This window comes from Stegostoma tigrinum, chromosome 30 (genome assembly GCF_030684315.1).
Source record: "Stegostoma tigrinum isolate sSteTig4 chromosome 30, sSteTig4.hap1, whole genome shotgun sequence".
Classification (NCBI taxonomy): domain Eukaryota; kingdom Metazoa; phylum Chordata; class Chondrichthyes; order Orectolobiformes; family Stegostomatidae; genus Stegostoma; species Stegostoma tigrinum.
The window spans coordinates 19,031,483-19,051,911 of record NC_081383.1 but is presented as its reverse complement, the minus strand read 5'-3'; the positions used below and the strand labels follow the sequence as shown (position 1 = coordinate 19,051,911).

General features: G+C 39.8%; 1 protein-coding gene across 2 annotated transcripts; it reads right to left on the bottom strand.

Annotated features, from left to right (window-relative positions):
* Positions 1-1,590: 1,590 nt before the first annotated feature.
* On the bottom strand, positions 1,591-16,801 carry LOC125465980 (diencephalon/mesencephalon homeobox protein 1-B-like). Of its 2 annotated transcripts, none has more exons than XM_048560036.2 (6): positions 16,689-16,801; positions 16,296-16,369; positions 8,877-9,106; positions 6,472-6,650; positions 3,855-4,125; positions 1,591-3,002 (listed from the first exon to the last, which is right to left on the bottom strand). In XM_048560036.2, the coding sequence occupies exons 3-6, from the start codon at positions 9,043-9,045 to the stop codon at positions 2,992-2,994; spliced, it is 630 nt and encodes a 209-aa protein (XP_048415993.1). In that variant the 5' UTR covers positions 9,046-9,106; positions 16,296-16,369; positions 16,689-16,801; the 3' UTR covers positions 1,591-2,991. The 2 variants fall into 2 exon arrangements, with proteins under 2 accessions (XP_048415993.1, XP_048415992.1); XM_048560035.2 differs by having other exon boundaries at positions 1,591-1,995.
* Between the last annotated feature and the right edge of the window lie 3,628 nt (positions 16,802-20,429).

Here is a 20,429-nt window from a genome sequence, read left to right as displayed (position 1 = left end):
TGCTACTTACTGGAAATGAGAAGAATGAGAGGTGATTTTATTGAAACATGTGGGGTTCCTAAGGGGCTTGATAGGGTAAATGCTAAGAAGAAGTTTCCCCTCATGGGAGACTCTAGAACCAGAGGTCACAGTCTCAGAATTACACCTCATTAATTTAAGGCTGACACGAAGAGGAATTTCTTCCCTCAGAGGGCTGTGAGTCTTTGGAACTCCTTGCCATAGGGAGCTGTGGGGATAGAGTCCTTGTTAATTTCAGGTTGAGATAGATAGATTCTTGGTTAGTTGTGGAATCAAATATTATGAGGAAAGGGCAGTGAACTCGTTGTGCAGAATGTCAGATCAGCCATGATTCTATTGAAAGGTGAAGCAGCTTGAAGGGCCAGATGGCCTACTCCTGTTCCTATTTCTCATGGTTTCATGGTCTAAGGATTTGTTTGCATTTTCTTAGAAGCAGAGACTTTTTTCCCCCGGATTCTTTCAACAAGGCGTCTCTTATTTATTTAAAATTATGCTTTCTTTTCTGAAATAAAATATGTAAAGTTTCTAGAGCGATGAAGGAACTTCAATTCTTGTGGTCAACAACCAGTTCACAAAGGAGAACACAGAGTTTAAAGCTTTTATTAAATATTTGCATAGCAGCTGTACCTGGCAGCTTAGAACTCAGAAATAAAATCCAAACTAGAGGACTGGTTAATTTATATTTAATTGCATTGTATTTGATTGCTTTAAATGTTACACTGAGTGATATGGATGATGAGGCCAAAAATCTGTCGAGGCATCACCTATAGGACATGTCAAGATATAACCTCTAGGATCTCAATGATGTCCTTGACAGTGTCGTTTGGTTCAGGAGAGGTTTCCTAATCTTAACTAATTAAATTGAGTACTTATGATATTGGGGCGCATCTCAAGTGCCTGCAAAGATGGATGGTCTGCAAACTGTGGCTTTGGTTAGCATGTTGGGAGGTGACCACAAAATAGTTTCCTGTGCAGAGGTTTAGGTCAAATCCTTGGACGGCAGCTCCAGATGGGTTTGACTCCTGCCAGTGGATGGGTTACTACACCAGAGCTCCACCCTGAGTGTTGGCCACCAATAACTTGCCTGCTGTGGAAATTCTGGGCTGGGAGTTCACTTGCCCCTCTGCCACTACACATTTGTCCATGCTTGGATTGTGTAGAGATTTGTCTCCCCCCATCCCATTAGAAATGTTTTGGCAGAAGGCTGAAACCTGCTTAAATGGCCTCTCCCTGGCCCCTCTTTCCACTGCTCTCCCAGTAGAAGTACAGCAGCTGTCTTGCAAAAGAATTGGCCCCATTGACAACATATCAATTTTTACATCTTTCATTCAAATGTTTCTTAAATCATGCAGATATTTCTGTGGAGCAGCCTAAATAGTGGCCGTTCTTTTAAGTGATATTTATTCATGTTATACTTCTTTAATGGGGAGTTTGAATTTAAAAAATACACATGCTTTTATGAAAGGTTACTTATCTTTTTTGTCGGTGATCATTGTGAGGTATTAGTAAAATAAAAAAAACTAGATTTCAATGTAAACTCACTTTATTTTTGTTCATTTTTTCACTATACAAAATCATAACCATCCATAAATTCAGTGATTAATACAAACTCTCTTTAATTTTGGAGACTAAGGCCCAACAAATTTGCCTTTTGTTTGGCATGTCTCATGATCCCCATACTATTGGGTTTTGGGATCAAGTCTGACAATTTATGAGAGTGGTGAATGAGTGAGTTGGGACAAGCTTCCAATGTATGAGCAACCCTCTGGTAGTATGAGGGGTACAGTGCGGACACCTGATTTACATTCAGATTTGGGACATGGATTCCATAGTGAGATTCTGGCAGGAAGAAACTTGCCAAAGCTATGTGATGTTGAATTTGATCATGCAGAGTTGCAGTATATTGTTGCATGGTACAATATTCAGGCATCTGATTGTTGATGTTTTCGTCAATTAGTCCAAGCTTTGCAATGGGACCTGCAGTAAACATTATTCAGAGGATAAAATCATTTTTAAAAGGACATACAATTGAAGTGCAGACAATCAAAATGTTCTGTCCTCAGAAAAAACGCAGAGGTTAATGCGAAACCCATCTCCATAATTCTTAAAAAAGTCGTGAGGAAAGTTTCAAGGGAAAGCCACAATTTTCAACATTATTAGAATTAGTTAGTAATTATAAAATAATTAATTTAGGCAGTTTAGGAAAAATTCTACTCTTCTCTTGCAGAGAAGCTGTCCTCTTTGCAAGTGAAGTTGCAGAGTTCCCCTAAATGGAAAGGAGGAAACAAATAGCCAGTAGTTCCCACCTCCAATTTCAGTTTCCTGGTACTTAGTGGAAAATACGTGAGTGTGGCTGGGTTCAATCTACTAACATAATCCATTCACATTTCGTATAAGGTAGACTTTGTTTAAAAAGGTTAGCATCAAATGATAACATCACCCTTTTAGTTTTATTAAGCTTGCGCGTTCTATAGACTTTAGTGGAATTTAAGTTCAATGTTATTGTATCCGTTTTCCATGCAAATGTGTGCAATGATAACCAACCTAGCAGCACAGAGACCTATGTCCAATCTGTGCTGATGTTCTGGCCACTAACTGCCTTGGGGGGGTTTCTTCTGGGTGATCCTGGAAGCTGTTTGAAATGAGATTTCACAGCCTACCCCCTTGCTACAATAGCTTCATGCTAAAGGACTGCCATTAAATTTAGGAACCAAATTGAACTGAATTTTTGCCTGGTCTAAATAGATGTACATGTTTTTATTTTAATCTCTACAGATAAAGCTTGCATATGGCCTCCTGATGGTCTTCAGGATATTAGATAAAGCAAAAAAAAAGCATAACGGAAGGAGTCCTACATTCCAACTAGTATTAAGCATCATCCGTAACCCGGGATACATACTGCTTTTGTAGTCACATCAGATTTGTCATATTATTTTCTTAGTCGTGTATTCATTCAAGAAGTTCTCCACATATTCAAGTGAAACCTTTAAAAAATCAGTAAAGTTTAGATCTTTTGTCATAACTCATGTACACTATCTAACTTCCATTGATAGCAGATTAATTTGAAACTTACCTCACTTCAGGGGTTGAGAGTGAGGTAATACCCTTCCTTGATCTCAAAAGGTTTTTTGTAAATATTTGAATATTTTAACTTAAAAGACCCTGAACTGGCCAGGCCTAACAGCTTTCCCATTCATCACTGACCAACTTCAGCAAGATAGCCTAGAACAAGCGTAAGGTATCTCACTTACAAATTTAGGAGACCCAGTAGGTTTTAAGACAGCTCAACGCCTAGCAAATAATATAACTTCATTTTGGTAAGACATTTTTCAGATACCTTTGCAGCACAGATTGATGGTCCTAAAAACTGTGCCTTGTTGTGCTCATTTTATTCCCATAAAATGGGCCAATTTCTACGCAACTAAACCTAACAAATCTAAAATTGTTTTCAGTGGATTTCAATCAAGTTTTATCATTTTTGGCTCATATGTTCCCTTTCTCGAAAGATGTGATTTCCTGTCAGCTTTCCATAAGATATCTGGCAACACGTAACATCAAAAGCCATAAAATAGTCAAGCAAAATTATTATTGAAATTTGTGCAACAGAAAACAGGTTACAGGCCAAATGCTGGAAAATGGGATTAAAAAAGATGGATGTTTTCTGTCTGGTACAGGTACAATGGGCCAAAGGGCCTCTTTCCATGCTGTAAAAACTATATGGCTTCATGAAGAAAGATAACTGTTTGTTGTAATTGCATGCTATACCTATTGACTATTCTTACACAGATCACACACAAAGAACATAGTTGGAGAGAATCTGAAACCAAGCTTCTTACCCATGCCTGCTGTAACAACATGCTTTGCTGGTTTTTCTCTGCTGGCCAGATCTGTAGCCAGAGATCTAATTACTGATGTTGATGTGGTACTAATAGAGCTACAGAATTCCGAGTCTTTTTGTTGGATGTGAGGTTTTTCTTTTTCCAATTTGATCTTCCTTTCTCTTCTGTCACCGTTCTTCATCCATTGACTTTCATCCATCAGATACTCATCCCTCTCTGAACTGCGTTGGTGCTTGCGATACTTGGCTCGTCTATTTTTGAACCATACCTAAATTAGGTGAGTAATTAGTATTTCTGTTTAAAAGACATAGACGTATTCAATAGAAAGTTTATATGTTTCCAATAGTTGTTTTAGGTCTACAAAGCACATTTGTACAATGCAGAAACAGTCACAACTCACTGAGATTCTTGGTGATTTAGGAAATGAAAACACTTCCTTTTTCAAGAACCCAATCAGACCAGTATTTACTGCAGAAGTAAATAGTCTACTGCTTTGGACCATTGCTTTGAGCATGAATAGTTTGTGTCCTCATGTTCAGTTGAGTCTGTTTAAACTACGTTCTTCAGGCTTGACTTTGCTTAGACACTACTGCCTGGACCCTCATTGATTCTTATTGCTCCTCTTGGTCAGACGTCACTTGTGTCTCATTGCTGGTCTCCAAAGCTCCATAATTAAACAAAACTCCCCTGCCTTAGTTCCTCGCAGACCACTGTCAGAACCTGAACTACCTCTACAACATATCAAAAAAATTATCATCCTTATGTGTATTACCAATAATTAAGTCCTTGGGAAGCACATTTTTATGCCACCAATTTAAAGGTGTATATAACCAAATGAATTTTAATGGCACTGGGAGATGCATTTTGTATAATAGGTAAAGATTGCAGATATTTTTCAAAAGCTCTCCATTTCTCTTTTCCAAACAGTATTTACAGGCTTATCAGAAAATTACAAGAGCATAGATCACGATTTCTCTAAAGTAGCAGATCCCAGACAATAAATAACAATCCTTATGCATAATTCCGATCAAACATATCTAGAACTACAGATTTATGGTGACTGACAAAACATCAAATTCCACTTTAATTTAATGATTCAAAGGCTTTTTCCAAAGTTTTGTCCATGACAATTTATCTGTCTAGTTCACTGACATAAAATGACAAAATTGTCAAGTTCCATTTTTCCACTATTTGGGTTGTCATTCTTTTTTTTGTTTCTGTGTTATGGATGAGATTTAGTCCATTTTTCTGAGAAAACTACAAATGTATAATCATTTTCTTTAACGCGCGAGTTCAGGTGACGTCGTTGTAGCAACTGGCTTGGAGTAGACAGGGCCATTTTAAAGGCATTAAATTTACAAATAATCAAACCTGAAAAACTACTGCAATGATGTAGACTCACCAATGAGAAATCTACACCTTCAGCTTCCAAAGTATTTGAATGTACCAAAAGTTTGACAGACGAAATATAGAGTCATAATTCAGCTAAGGGGCTGTATCTGTGTTGGTTTTCTACAAGGGCAACTCAGTTCAATTTCTCCATCCCTCGCCCAGTGCTGAAAATGATTTCTCTTCAAATAATTATCCAAATTTGCATTAAAAGCTATGATGGGCTCTTCTTCCACCCCACACTTACTTGCAGTGCATTCCAGATCTTAACTACACACTGTGTGGAGAAGTTTTTCTTAATGTCATCTTTTGTATTCCGTTTATCTTTTGCACATCCATCAATAGTTTCTCCCTGCCTACTTTCTCATAATTTTGAGTACATTTAACAAATTTCTAATCAGTCTTTTCCTTTCTAAAGCGTCCAACTCCTCTGTCTAACTATGTAATTGAAGCCTGTTCTCCCTAGAATCATTCTCAAAAATATTTTCAGTGATCTCTCCCATGCCTTCATATTCTTCGTATAGTATGGTGCCCAAAATTGGACACATAGCGTTGAGTTGTCCCCGCGATTGGATGATATGGGCAATCGCAGGTCAGTTAGGAAAATATGACATGATTAGTAAAATTAGATTTTCTATGTTAAAGAAAAAAAGGTCTGATTTTCCATCCAAGATTTGAATGGTGAGCTGAGAATCTCACCAGTGAGCAGAGAGGCCTATTTGTATCTATTTACATCCTTATTTTTCCTAATTTCATCTCATTTATATGCAATTACCTTTTCTCCCACATGTCAGAGCGAAACTAGACAATGATAGTTCCCGACACGAGAGCCTGAGCAGGTACTTGGCAGCTGCAGCTCACTGCCTACTTCTCTGAGCCTCCACCTTGTCAAGCATTTCCTAACATCCCAGTCTGCCCCTCCCTCGGCATTCACGCCCACAGCCTCTTCCTTCACACAACCCTCCCAGCAATGGAAGTTGGCATCGGGTGCACACCAGCCTCACCACATCATCGTGGCACATTCCAGACTAATTTGGGACACAGTTCATCATTTCAATCCTGCATCTTGTGGGGGTGTGGCAGAAACTGGCAATGTTCTTGCCCAACGATGACCAGTTTCAGTAATGGGCAATCTTGTACTCAGTTGAACAATCATCCATCTGGTAGGTTGGTCCACGGCTACTATAGCAACCATACTGTAGTCTCTGACCACCTCTAAATATACCTGAATTCTTGCCTCTGGAAGGTCGACATACATTGCAAGCCTCTCCCTCATCTCCACGTCAGGGTAGTGTGTTTTCTGAAAAGCTTGCTCCAATACCTCCAGCTGCTCAGTTGTAAAGGCTGTTCTACTCCGTCTCTGTTTCTGATGACGGCTGCCATATCTCGCTTCTAGGATTATTTCTTCAAAATAATAATAAATGTCAGTTTAACTAAATTAAGTCTGAAATATTCAGTGTTTTTCTGAACAGGTTTGGCACTGTTCTACATTTTTAAAGAACAAAGAAAATGGCTTTATAATTTTTTTTAAGGAACTGTTGTCAGAATATGGATAACATTGGTATTGGTTGCCTTTCCCTAATTGATGCATGTGGTTAGGAGTAGTCTACCTTCTAATAAATTTTTTATGCTTAAGTTGCATCCAGACCACTGCAAACATGTTAAAACTCATCAATTTCTTGTGAAGTAGAATTAAGTGTTGGCCAGATCTGACAAGAATTCTCCTTGGCAAAACCTTTTCCTTTGAGAAGTTTCTTGGCGAACCTAACAAGCTTTATAAGCTCCATGAAGATAATTCTGGTGCAAGCCCAAAAATTACCCAATTTGTTCAAGTAAATTGAGAGATTCTTAAGAGTTGAACTCCAGACATCTATGTTCATAATGCAATACCATACTCATTACCCCACTATAATTAACAGTTAGGAGGTGAAATTTCTTCACCCAGGGCGGGGTGAACATGTGAAATTATCTGTCTTAGAAAATAATTGAGGCCAAAACATTGAACGTTTTCAAGAAGGGAATAGTTCTTAGAGTCAAAGGGATCAAAGGTATGGGGAGAAAGCAGGAACAAGTTCTGAGTTGGATGATCAGCCATGGCCATATTGAATGTTGGAGCAGGCTCAAAGGGGTGAATGGCCTAATTCTGATCCTAGATATTTTTGAATCACACTGTTCAGAGATGGGTCCTGAACCTAGGACTTCTGTGTCAGAGGTAGGGACGCTACCACTGCAAGCCAAAAGCCCTCCTACTCATTTCTTTGTAAACTAAATCTATTTTTCTAATCAATCTGCTCAGTGATGTTATTTGCATTCCTCTAGAGCAGCTGGGACTTGAACCCAGGTGTCTCAGTCCAGGGTTAGGGATATTATCGCTGCACCACAAAAGGGCCCTCTTATTTTCCATCTCAGCTGCGTTAGAAACAAGTTTTAAGAGTAGCATCACATGAAAGTCATGAGTTGATTGTTTGTTCAAAGGGTTCAAGGACAGAATTGATTTGACTAGTACTCGGGAATAATAAGGAAACAATTACATCGCTCAGCTTACTCCATAGATCGCTGACACCTAGGAAGTCAGAAATCACATGACACCAGGTTATAATCCATGGGTTTATTTGTAGGTGAAGGACCAGCGCTCCGAAAGTTTGTGATGTCAAATAAACCTGTTGGACTATAACTTGGTGTCATGTGACTTTCAACTTGGTGCACCCCAGTCCAACATGGTACCTCCACATCATGACTGCTGGGAAGGGGATAGAGGAACAAATTTGCATGGAAGTTATAGAAAGGTCTAAATATCATGGAGTATTTATAACAGTGACATCAATTACTCATATACAGACTCGGGTAATGGTAGTGTAAGGGGCAGTGATGGTCATGTTCTTAGATTGTGTTCTAGAGATCTTTTGTAGCAATATACCAAGAAAAGAGAAACTACTGGGCCCATTTGTTGGGAATGAAGAGAAACAAATAAACAGGTGACAGTGGGGGAACATGTAGGAGCCAGTGATTATTATATCATAAAGTTTGGGATATAGGAATGGTGAGGAATGTGGTGTTGAAAGAGGGACAAATGAAATTACTGAAAATAAGGCCTATTGTAAAATTAACAAGGTAGAACTCTTGTCCATTTTAGAAAACACCAAATTTTAATTGTTAATAAAATGAATTAAAATGACAATGGATTTAGTTATCTGGTAGTTATATTAATGGAGTAGTTAATACAGAAGGTACAAACGTTGTATGAACATGCCTTTGGTTATCATCAAGTTTTAGGCATTTTTAATCAGCTTCTGCAGGGATATTATGACTAACTTATGGAGCAGGTAGAACTTTAGCCCAGGCTTCCTAATTCAGATGTACCACAAGAGCTCCATCACTAATCTTTGTAAATTTTGAAACTACCTATTCAGGCAGGTTATAACACACACTAGGAACAGATGGATTTGAACCCAGGCCCTCCTATCTGAGGGGTATAGACATTACCACTGCACCACAAGAGCCTATTACCAAGCTGAGGCTCGTTAGTAAAAGTTGCAAAGCATGAGTATCAACATAATAATTGAGTCACAGTCATCGTCTCTAGTGCAATTAACTTCACTCTTACTCAGTGCCAGAATAATGAACACTCACCAGCTAAGTATTCAGCCACTGTGCGGGTTTGATTAAATGGTTGCTGCCGTCCTGACTCTGTTCGATGAAACAGGTCATTCACTTGTTGGTGCAGGTAAAATCCTGCAGCTAGGGAATTCACACTTTGCAGACGATGGCTGTTCCCGCTGTAATAATACACCATGTTCATTTTCTGTGGGAAACTGCTATGCAGAGAGGTGGGCTTTATTCTTTATAATTCAAATTAAAACCTGAAAAGTTCAAAAAACATGAAGTTATTCTTCAGATATATATGATAAAGATATAAACATGTTCTTGTTTGGTATTTTCTCAGTCACTTCTTATGAGGCAATAATTCACTACATCTCTGCAGATTGTTGAAAAGACAGAGATGAGGAGAACATCTTTTCTCACAAAGGTTAATGAGGCTTTGGAACTTTGGTCAAGATGTACAGTCATTAAATATTTTTAAGGCAGAGGGACATAGTTCCGTATTAGGCAAGTAAAGCAAAAATTATGAGAAGTAGATAGGAATGTGCAATTCAAAACACAAATAGATTGGCCATGATCTTATTGACTGGAGATCAGGCTCAAGCAACTGAATTATTTACTGTTGCTCCTATTTTGTAGGAGCATGTGAAAAATTTTGTCATTGACAGAACATTCATTAGCAGGCATAAACTTTATGTAGCTTGGTGAATAATGAGTCTTACCAACCACAGGGCTGGTCTCTCATTGGAGAGAGAAACAACCGGTGATGGTTTAAGCTGAGGGCCATCACAACTCAGACAGGGGGTGAGGTTGAGAGGAAGAATCTTTCATGGCAACTTCAGCCAGTAATGGGAATTGAATCCATGCTGTTGGCATCACTCTGCCTTGTAAATCAACCGTCCTGCCAATTGAGCTAATAACACGAAGTAACACTTAGGCTTGAGCCAGATGGGCATGATTAAGCCCACTCCAGAGGTTTGGCCACATAGTCCAGGCTATTGTGTAAATTTACTGCTGGAAGTACTATCATTTAGAAGAATTATTATACTGAGGCTTTATCTGCCCTTTTGGGCTGGTATAATGGATCCCATGAAAGAGGTTACATTCGAAAAAGTGTGGGTAAGTTTTCTCATGTCTTTGCCATTATTTATCCCCAAGTAATATCACTAACCTGATTACTTGTCATTAATCTGTTAGCCCTTGCTGTGCACAAAGCTGATGCAACATTTCCCTGCAGTGCAGCAGTAATTTCAGTGGCTGTGAGGCACTTTGGCGTAGCACTGTGGAGTTGTGAGTCACACCACGAGAATCTAATGCTGATTCATTATGCCAGGAGACATAATTTTATAACTCCTTTCAGATCCATTTCTAATGCAACGATATGCAAATCTGCTTAGAACTAATATTTTTCTGAGTCTAGTTTCTTCCTGTTCCTTCAGCCCATTGTTAAAAAAAGTTATTTAACAAAAGATTTGGACAAAAATTTAAACTATCAACAGTTGTTTCTCTCTCTAATGAGAGAGCAGCCCTGTGGTTGGTAAGACTCATTATTCACCAAGCTACATAAAGTTTTTGCCTGCTAATGATTGTTCTGTCAATGACAAAATTTTTCACACACTCCTACAAAATAAGAGCAAAAGTAAATCATTTAGTTGCTTGAGCCATTTATGAGGAGGTAATAGGGAAAAGGTATTGAGCAAACAAATATATGAAACCTGATACAAAAACTAAAACTCTCGTGAAGCAAATCTGTGGATAATATTTAAATGAATTTTATCTCTTCAGAATTTGGGAATTTTTTTTTTAAAGTGGGACCCAGCCCTTTCCCAGGGCGTGGAAAACCCAGCCACCAAAGGATGGGATCCAACTGATAAGCCGATGTTTGGAGGACACTGTTTTTGGGCTAAGGAGGGCAGGAGTGCTTGCCCCATCTCCTTAAATCTTCTTCCGCAATCTCTTCTCCTGAGATGTCTTCATTCTCCTCAGAATAATGAAGATAATGTGGCTTTCAGATTCTTAGTGAAATATAAACTAGGTGTGGAGCAATTACAGTTCAGACACTTGTTCCTCAAGAGAGAGACTTCCAATGTAAACCTGCTATGATATCTATAGAATAACAATTGTTTGCTGCTTGCCATATAACTTTGCCTTTGAAGGAATTCTTTGATAGGTAGCTTAGAGGAGAGAGACTCCCAAAACCAGTAATAAAAAAAAGTCTGGTTGATGAATATAAGCAATTTCAAGAGAATGCAGAGTAAAATCTACTACATTCATATTTTTTCTTCTGTAGAAGACATTGACTTGCATTAATTTAATATTTCTCACCATTTCATTAACAGTCAAGTCTTCACCTTCTCTTAGCAAACAGGCAAAGGTTTGCACACTCCTAAACTCACCATCCTCCCATTCAATCTATCTTAGGAAAGCAATTTCCGCACTTGCTAAACTAAAAACTACATGAAAACTTTGATAATGCCTTCATTTTACATACCATCCATATCATCTCTATGATACTGATGATTTCTAATGAATGTCAGATGTCATGTATGTGTCTCCAGATAAAAATTATGATAGGTGAATACAGCAAACAACTATATACCACAAAAGGCTTTGTGCAATGGGTTCCAAACATATAAGGTTAAGAGTGAGGAACAATTCCCAGTGGAGGCTTTGGATATAAAGGATACTGACTCACAAAATCACGTAAATTTCCTTCTCAGTGATGAAGCATACTTTGTGACTTTAACTTACTAAATAAATTAGATTACTTAGAGTCATAGAATAATACAGCGTGGAAGCAGGCCCTTCACCCAAACTGGTCCATGCTGGCCATGCTGCCCATGCAGCCAGTTCCGATTGACCGCATTTGGTCCATATCCCTCTAAACTCTTTCCAACCATGTTCCTATCAAGTGTTTTTTTTTAAAATGCTGCTATTGTACCTACCTCAACCACTTTCTCTGGCAGCCCACTCCATGTACGCAACACTCTGCATGAAGAACATGCTCCTGAGGTTATTCTTAAATCTTTCCCCACTCATCTTAAATCTATGCCTCTGGTTTTCAACTCTGCATCACTGGGAAAAAGACTACACGCATTCACCCTATGTATGCCCCTCATGATTTTATACACCTCATTCTCCTACATTCAAAGGAATAAAGTTCTGTCCTGGCCAACCTCTCCCTATAATTTAGGCCTGCTAGTACTGGCAACATCCTCATAAATCTTATTTTCACACTTTCTAATTTAACTATGTCTTTCCTATAAGAAGGCGACCAAAATTGTACACCGTATCCAAAGTGCAGCCTCACCAATGACTTGTACAAGTGTAATATAACATCCCAAATTCTATACACAATGTCTCCACCGATGAAGGCCAGAATGCTAAATGCCTTCATCACCACCCTGTCCACCTGTGATGTCGCTTTCAATGAACAATGTATTTGAACACCTAGGTCTCTCTGTTCAACAGCATCTTACTGTTTACTGTATAAGTCTTACCTTGGTTTGACTTTCCAAACTTCCAAAGTTCACACTTATCTGTAATGAATTGCATTTGACAATCCTCAGCCCACATCCCCAACTGATCAGGATCCCTCTGTAATTTTTGATAACCTTCTTTGTCATCAACATACCTCCTAATTTTGTATCATCCACAAACATACTAATCATGCCTTGTACATTCACATCCAGATCATTTCTGTAAATAACAAATAACAAAGGTCCCAGCACCAGCCACTGTGACACACCATAGTTAAAGGGCCTCCAGTCCAAGAAACAACCTTTAACCATCACCATCTGCTCCCTACCATTGAGCCAATTTTGATTCCAGTTAGCTAGCTCTCTCTAGATCCCATGTGATCTCACTTTCATGACCAGTTACATCCAGAGCAATATTACAAGTACAAAGCAGTTCCTATTGGTTCCCTTCTGAGTAAACACACTTTGCTGAAATGGTATCATGCTGTCAAACATATGATAGTGCATGTTTCAATTAGATTCTCACCGCCTTCATCATGTTTCCTTGACTTTCCACATTACAACAATGGCCGAAGGATAATGCTGTTTGATACTAAAGTCACAGATGTTCCTTTTCTTGGCACATGCTGCAGTATGGGTTCAATGAAATGGACTAGTGAAGGAAGAATGCAGCCAGAAATTCTGATCTTAATTATAATACAATGGTTCTGGCTGGAAAGCATAGAAACATGGATTTCAGCAGAGGACAAGCCAATGTTAATGGTGATGTACCAGTAGTTGAAAGGCCTGTTTATCCTCATTACCCGTGCCTTTGTATGAAGAGCAGCTAAACAGGCGTGTCACCAAGAGATGCATAGAACCTATATAGCTGCACCACAATGCAGGAAATGCCCACAGAATCAGGTTAGGAAGAGAATGAGGAGATTAAATTGAAAGAAAAGCTTTTTTCTTCAACAAAAAGATGCAATGCAAGTTCTGAATGAAAATGGTATAGAAATAGTTGCAACTTGCTTGAGGTTTTCTCTTAAATAATATAAATATCCTGAATGTATTAATCAGGCATTTCACTCATGCATTTATTATCTTATGCATTTACTTGAATTATTATTTGTTTATAACATATTTATATATTTGAGCTAGATTCTAATTCTTCCCACTTTGATAAAGATTGAATAGAAATGTTACTTGTTCCTACTAAATATAGCTGAAACCCTTGATAGAGGATGAATTAGGACTCAGTCTTCTATGTCCCTGTCATCAATGTAAGGATCTTCCGCTCTGGGACAGATCACTTTACAACATTGCATAAAATTTCATGAAAAATTTTTATTTTCAGCTCTGAAATATAACACAATTAACTGAACTGTTCGTGTTTTATACCAGAATATTTGTGATATTCAGCAAGTCTAGGTACAGGAAGGGCTCAAAGACACGGAGCAGTCCATGTATGGAGAATAATAAAATGTGGTGACAAGGGGCAAAACCAAATCAAAGAGGCTAATGTACTAACAACTAACCAAACAAAGACCTAGTTAGATCACATTTGGAGAATTGAACAAATCTGGGTACACCTTAGAAAAGATACATTGGTCTGGGAGGAACTGGGGCAGAAATTCACTTGGGTGTAACTGTTAGATAATAGGGAGAGATCTTGTAAACCAGGTTTATATTCCCTCCAAAGCTGAAGGCCAAGCGGATGGCTGATTCAGATATTTAGAATTTTGGTATGATAGATAGGTAGGAAAAAATCCTACTTTTCAGAAAGTCTTAAATGATGGGACATGGCTTAAAAGTCAAAGAAAGGCCATTCCAGAGAGAAATTGAAAAGCACTTACTCGTGCAAGTGGGGTGAACCTCTCTAAGGAAAGCAATATTTTTGTCTCAGTTAATTTAAATTGACAGATATTGGCATCAGGGGTATAAAGGACTATGGAATAAAAGACAGGAAATGGTGTAAAGATACAGGTAACTAATTATTTCAAATAATGATGGACAAGGTTGGAGGAGTTAAATTGGTTGGTTTTGTTCACATTGAATCATAGAAGCTTTGTAGCACAGAAAAGGGACAGTCAATCTGTCCTGTCTCCTCTGACCCTCCAGTAGGTGGGTTTTAATGTAGATAAATGGAAGATGTTGCATTTTGTTGAGGCAAACCAGGACAAGGCTTATACATTTAATGGTAAGGCCCCAGGGAGTGTTGATTAATAAAGATACCTCAGAGTACAGGTCAACAGTTCCTTGAAAGTGGAGTCATAGGTTGATAAGATAGCAAAGATGCTTTTGATATATTTGCGTTTATTGGTCAGTGCATTGAGTTTTGAGTTGGGAGGTCAAGTTGCAATTGTACAGGACATTGGTAAGGCTGCTTTTGGAATACTGTGCTCAATTCTTGTCTCCCTGCTCTAGGACGGATGTTGTTAAACTTGAAAGGGTTCAGAAACTATTTACAAGAATGTTGCTGGGGTTAGAGGATTTGAGCTACAGGGAGAGGCTGATTAGGCTGGGGCTATTTTCCCTGGAGTGTCATAGGCTGAGGGGTGACCTTATAGATGTTTATAACATCATGAGGAGCATGGATAGGGTGACTAGACAAGGTCTTTTTCTCAAGGAAGGGGAGTCCAAAACTAGATGGCATAGGTTTAAGGTGAGAGGAGAAGGATTTTAAAAGGACCTAAGGGGTACCTTTTTCACCTAGAGGATGGTTCACATATGGAATAAGCTGCCAGAGGAAGTGGTGGAGGCTGGTACAATTACAACATTTAAAAGGCATCTGGATGGTTACGTGAATAGGCAGGGCTCAGAAGGATATGAGCCAAATGCTGGCAAGTGGGGCTAGATTAATTTAGAACATCTGGTGGGCATGGACAAGTTGGGCCAAGGGTCTGTTTGGGTGCAGTACATCTGTATGACTCTATGTCACCTGACCAGCAACTAATGCAGCGCTCCTCCCTCCCCCATACCCCTGCACCTTTCTCTTTTTCAAATATTTGGAACACTTTGAAAAAGTAGGAAAATGTTACAGCTGGATGGATGTCCTCGGCCAATTTGATCTGTGCCTCCTGACAGAAAGCACCTGGCCTACTCCAGGTATTTATCCAGGCATGTGTTCAATGAGCTAGGCGTTTCTGTCTCCACCACATTTTCAGGCAGTGTGATCCAGAATCCTTTGGATGAAATATTGATATCTTCATCTCTCTGTTTAATCCTTCTACCAATCACTTTAGTTTAAAGGACAATTTCTTTAACATAATTCAATTTAAATTTTCTTACGTACCTAACTGCTGACAATGGGCATTTGTTGTCAAATGACAGCGTGTAGCAACTCTGAACAGGTTGATGAAATACTTTTTAAACAGTCGAGTATGTGTGTGTAGGTGTAGGTGTGTGTGAGTATAAGTGTGTGTAGGAGTGCATGTAGGTGTAGGTGTGTATGCGTATATATGTAGGTGTGTGTGTTTAAGTGTGTGTAGATGTGTGTGTGTTTAGGTGTGTGTGTAGGTGAGTGTGTGTAGGTGTGTGTGTAAGTGTGTGTGTGTAAATGTGTGTGTTGGTGGGTGTGTGTATGTGTGTGTGTAGGTGAGTGTGTGCAGAGCGCGTTGTTGAAACCAACCATCTGCCACTGTACTGTACTCCTGATCAAAACGCTGCGTTCTCACATGTTTGATTCAAAGTGGCAGGAATCCCAACTCAACCCCGGCCCGTCCAAACTTAAAGCGGAAATGTCTATTAAACACTGTGAATCAAAAGCAGTTTGGAAACCAGACACGGAGTGAAAATCCAAGGAAAATCTGGAAAAGGAGAACTCTGTTTGATTAAACATAGTAAAATGTGTGTTTAATCTCCCTGGGGGCTACTTCATAGATCACACTTTCTTTCTAACAACATGACTATCCCGAAGTAGTAGTCATTGGGACGCTCAGAGGGTTCTATTGACTGCGAACACAAAAACAGGAGCTGTTCAGATAATTACCTTCAACCCCGCGGGACTGTGCTGCTCCCGCAATAACCCCTTCCGCAAATAAACGTTTCCCAAGCAAATCCAATCTGCAACCGAAAGAAACGTGTTATAGGATTGAAAGAATGGGGATTTCCAAACATCTCCCCAGCTAAAGTACACCCCGTTTCATTCCCCAATACAACTTCTGATCCCATTTCAGTTCTTAAAGAACTCTTGAAATCCAATTTAAAAACATGTAAACACGAAAGAAACAAAGAACTGTGGATGCTGGAAATCAGAAACATAAGCACAAATGACTGCAGAAACTCAGCAGGTCTGGCAGCATCTTTGGTGAGAAAGCAGAGCCTCCTTCAGAACACAGAAAAAAACTCACTGGACGGCTTTGAAATCTGATTTCGATCAAACCTTTAATTCCGCTGCTCAATGGGCCGGAGCTCAGCCTTTCGTCTGTCGTTGTAGCAGTAACCCCCTGTGTGCAGTCCCTCTCAAACTACAGCGATTTATATAAGACACTCCACCGCGGTTTATCAGTAATAGTAAGCTCTTGGGCGGCAGACCCTGGCCAATGAAAAAGGATCACCCCTCCCTCCCCATCTCCGAGGGGATATCCAGTTGATCCTCCCCTCCATTCGATCGCCAGTGAAAGCTGATCTGTCCGGGAATCGCTGCTGCCGTTTCTCAACGTGTTTCTGTCTCGAACAAACTGCAACCCCGGGATCACCAAAGCTACAATGTTGGCCCCAGTTACTGTTTAATTTCACATACAAAACAAGAATGGAACATAAAAGAGATCTGAATGGACCAGAGATACAGGAGCAGGATCGTTCACATCGCCCCCCTTCTATATTCTACCACACAATGAAATCGTGACCACCTGTCGTCTAACTCGAAATATTCATCTTTCTCCACACCCTTATCATATCTTTGTTTTTCAAACAAAAACAATCTCAGTTTTCAAATGAACAATTGATCAATAATCAGTTGTACTTGGGGCATGGAAGTTTTAAACTTAGTCGAATTTCCCCAAAGAGCGTCACTCCTGTTAGCTTGAAGTCCTTGTCTTATGGGACGATACCTGCATTGTACTTTCCCCTCACGGCAAACTAAGGTGCGCTGTCCGGAACTGCTAACATATTTAATTTCTGTTGCTCGTGTGTCTGCCCGATTCGATCGGGGCTAGTTTGTTTCATGCGACAACATTCGAACATTTCAAATTTATTCAAAAACATTGCCCCCATCACCCTCTGGAACATGGAATTGTTTGAATTCTGAAATCCCAGGTAATTGGGAGGATTTACAGAAAACACAGAGATCTTCATCTTCTGTCCTTGATACTAAATACGCACAGCAATCATTGATTGTTTATTGAGTAATAGCTTCCGTTTGAAATTCCTTTCTCCAGTATATGAAATCATCAATTGACTAGTTTTTCCCTATTTCTTTAATTCCTCCGAAATTCCACATAAGCGGAACCCTCAGTTCCGCGGACAGCACTCTTCTGCATTCCCACATCTTTTTCCCAGTATTAACTAAACTGCAATCCCTCTATAAATCCTTAGCAAATCCACTTCTCACCAAGCTTTAAGGCAGGATTCCCAATGCTTCCCTCCTTCCTTTCTGTTAGTGTGGGATGCTTGGCACTTCCGACCTGTTTGATACATTTTTGTTCTGAAGTGCAAAAGCGAGCAAAAAGTGCTGAGCGTTGAATTCTCCAAAGTGCAGATTGCAACGGTGAAAGTCGTCTTTTCTCTGCAGAATCTGCTCTGTATTGTCAGGATTTGGAGTTATTTGACAGTCTATTATTTGCATTGTGTTATTTGAAGTCAGTGTGCTGATAAAATGATAATCCCGTATCGAAGTGCATCAGTTTCCCTTCAAGATGAATATTTCATCCTGCGGTACTTCAAACACTGTTTCAATCTTACATCAATACTGTTGATATATTGCATGTGGATTTGATAAATTATTGTTTGGCTGCACTGACGCACCTTTGTAAAACTGCGAACAGTCAATAATTTTGAGAAACCGCATTTTCTTTTACAAACCCCTGTTTTTGAGAGAGCATGTTGTCCAGCTTGGTGCAGAACTCGGCAACACATTCAATCAAGGACCAACCATGGGATTTAACTGTATCTGAGAACAGAGGCGAGGAAACTCCCGGTCCATCTTGGGCTCTTCCAAATCTGATAGGTAATTATACAGATCCTCGCTACTCGGTTCCTCGGGAAAATCCATCCACGCGTTTCCTGAAGCAGGAATTCTTTAAAAAAGAAATCAACATTGAAATTGTAATAAACATCTCTCGCTTAATCGTGGACCTTCCTTTCAAACCAGGGCAACACCTTGAAACCATTTGAGAAAGGGCTTATCAAATGAAACACCATATTAAAACTAGTTTAGATAAATTATTCAATGCGGGAGAGGAGGGTGTTATGGAGGGTAAATTTTTAAGAACTTTAAAACTTTTAAAAATAAGTTTTTTTTAAAACTACCACAATGTAAAATCCCTTGTGTGAGCTTTAGAACAGGCGTTAACTTTTGGAAAATAAAACTAGTACAATCAATGAAGAATGACGGGCGGGGAGTGAAACGAGAGATTAGAAAGGGGAGTATTTAACAATTCCATTTGACAAAAGCTCACTCCACTCCGCACCATCACCGTCGTCAATATTTGAAGATTCGGCGAGATCCCTTTTCATTGTGAAGATAATATTCTCACTGACCATTGAAAAGGAGCCGAGAAATATGGAAACAAATTGAAAGGAGGATTTGGGAGACAACAATAACACCGTGGAAATCTGTAGAGATCCCTCTCACTTGAAACAAACGGGAGCATTTTTTTCCATCAGTTCTTTTTTCTGCACAAGTCTTGCTTTGTCTGGCACTAAGCCGCAGCCAGCACCAATTTTCGAACTATTGAGGGATAAACGTGCGATTAAATCGCAAGTTTTCTAGCGGCAAATCTCTCCTAATCCCCCGTGTGGCTAAACAAAGAGCATGACTTTAATCTGCAAGATTTAAAAAGACTTGGAAATTCGAGGGCAAAGGATGATCTAAACGACTTATTTGGTTGGAAATTAATAAACTTTGTCAAAAAGAGACTGGCAGGCGCCCAGCTAGGAACAGTTATTGATCACTTTGCAAGACCAGTTATTAAAGGGAAGGCGAATTTATTGTGTGTTTCGTGAACTGAGGCAAACACTTAAAAATAGCCCTCTACATATACGAATATGTTTCTGTTGTCCCCTATTTTTAGAAGGGCTGGGAGTATTTGGATTCATTTCAAGTGTTACATCAATACCAACCCACGATATATTGTAGTATGATCCTCTACATTGCACTTTTCCAAGCTAAACTTGCCTCTGTTGTGTGGGTTACTAATGAACCTGCAACGACCTTCCATGGAAACCTAAAGGAATTTCATCGAGGTTTCCCAAAAAAAAAGAAATTCAGCATATTTTAAAAGTCTGAATATTAAAACTGGTAATAAAATGTGGGGCTGGATGAACACAACAGGCCCAGCAGCATCTCGGGAGCACAAAAGCTGACGTTTCGGGCCGAGACCCTTCATCAGAGAGGGGGATGGGGAGAGGGTTCTGGAATAAATAGGGAGAGAGGGGGAGGCAGACCGAAGATGGAGAGTAAAGAAGATAGGTGGAGAGAGTATAGGTGGGGAGGTAGGGAGGGGATAGGTCAGTCCAGGGAAGACGGACAGGTCAAGGAGGTGGGATGAGGTTAGTAGGTAGATGGGGGTGCGGCTTGGGGTGGGAGGAAGGGATGGGTGAGAGGAAGAACAGGTTAGGGAGGCAGAGACAGGTTGGACTGGTTTTGGGATACAGTGGGTGGGGGGGAAGAGCTAGGCTGGTTGTGTGGTGCAGTGGGGGGAGGGGACGAACTGGGCTGGTTTAGGGATGCAGTAGGGGAAGGGGAGATTTTGAAACTGGTGAAGTCCACATTGATACCATTAGGCTGCAGGGTTCCCAGGCGGAATATGAGTTGCTGTTCCTGCAACCTTCGGGTGGCATCATTGTGGCAGTGCAGGAGGCCCATGATGGATATGTCATCTAAAGAATGGGAGGGGGAGTGGAAATGGTTTGCGACTGGGAGGTGCAGTTGTTTGTTGCGAACTGAGTGGAGGTGTTCTGC

Bases quoted from the DNA above. Each gene is read 5' to 3' on its own strand.
- LOC125465980 (XM_048560035.2), bottom strand. From the start codon at position 9,045: ATGAACATGGTGTATTATTACAGCGGGAACAGCCATCGTCTGCAAAGT. The intron at 4,126-6,471 runs GTATATTTAGAG...CACCTAATTTAG, and splicing joins TTCCAGAGGCAAGAATTCAG to GTATGGTTCAAAAATAGACG. The intron at 1,996-3,854 runs GTAAGAAGCTTG...TGTTTACTGCAG, and splicing joins TGTTGTTACAGCAGGCATGG to GTCCCATTGCAAAGCTTGGA.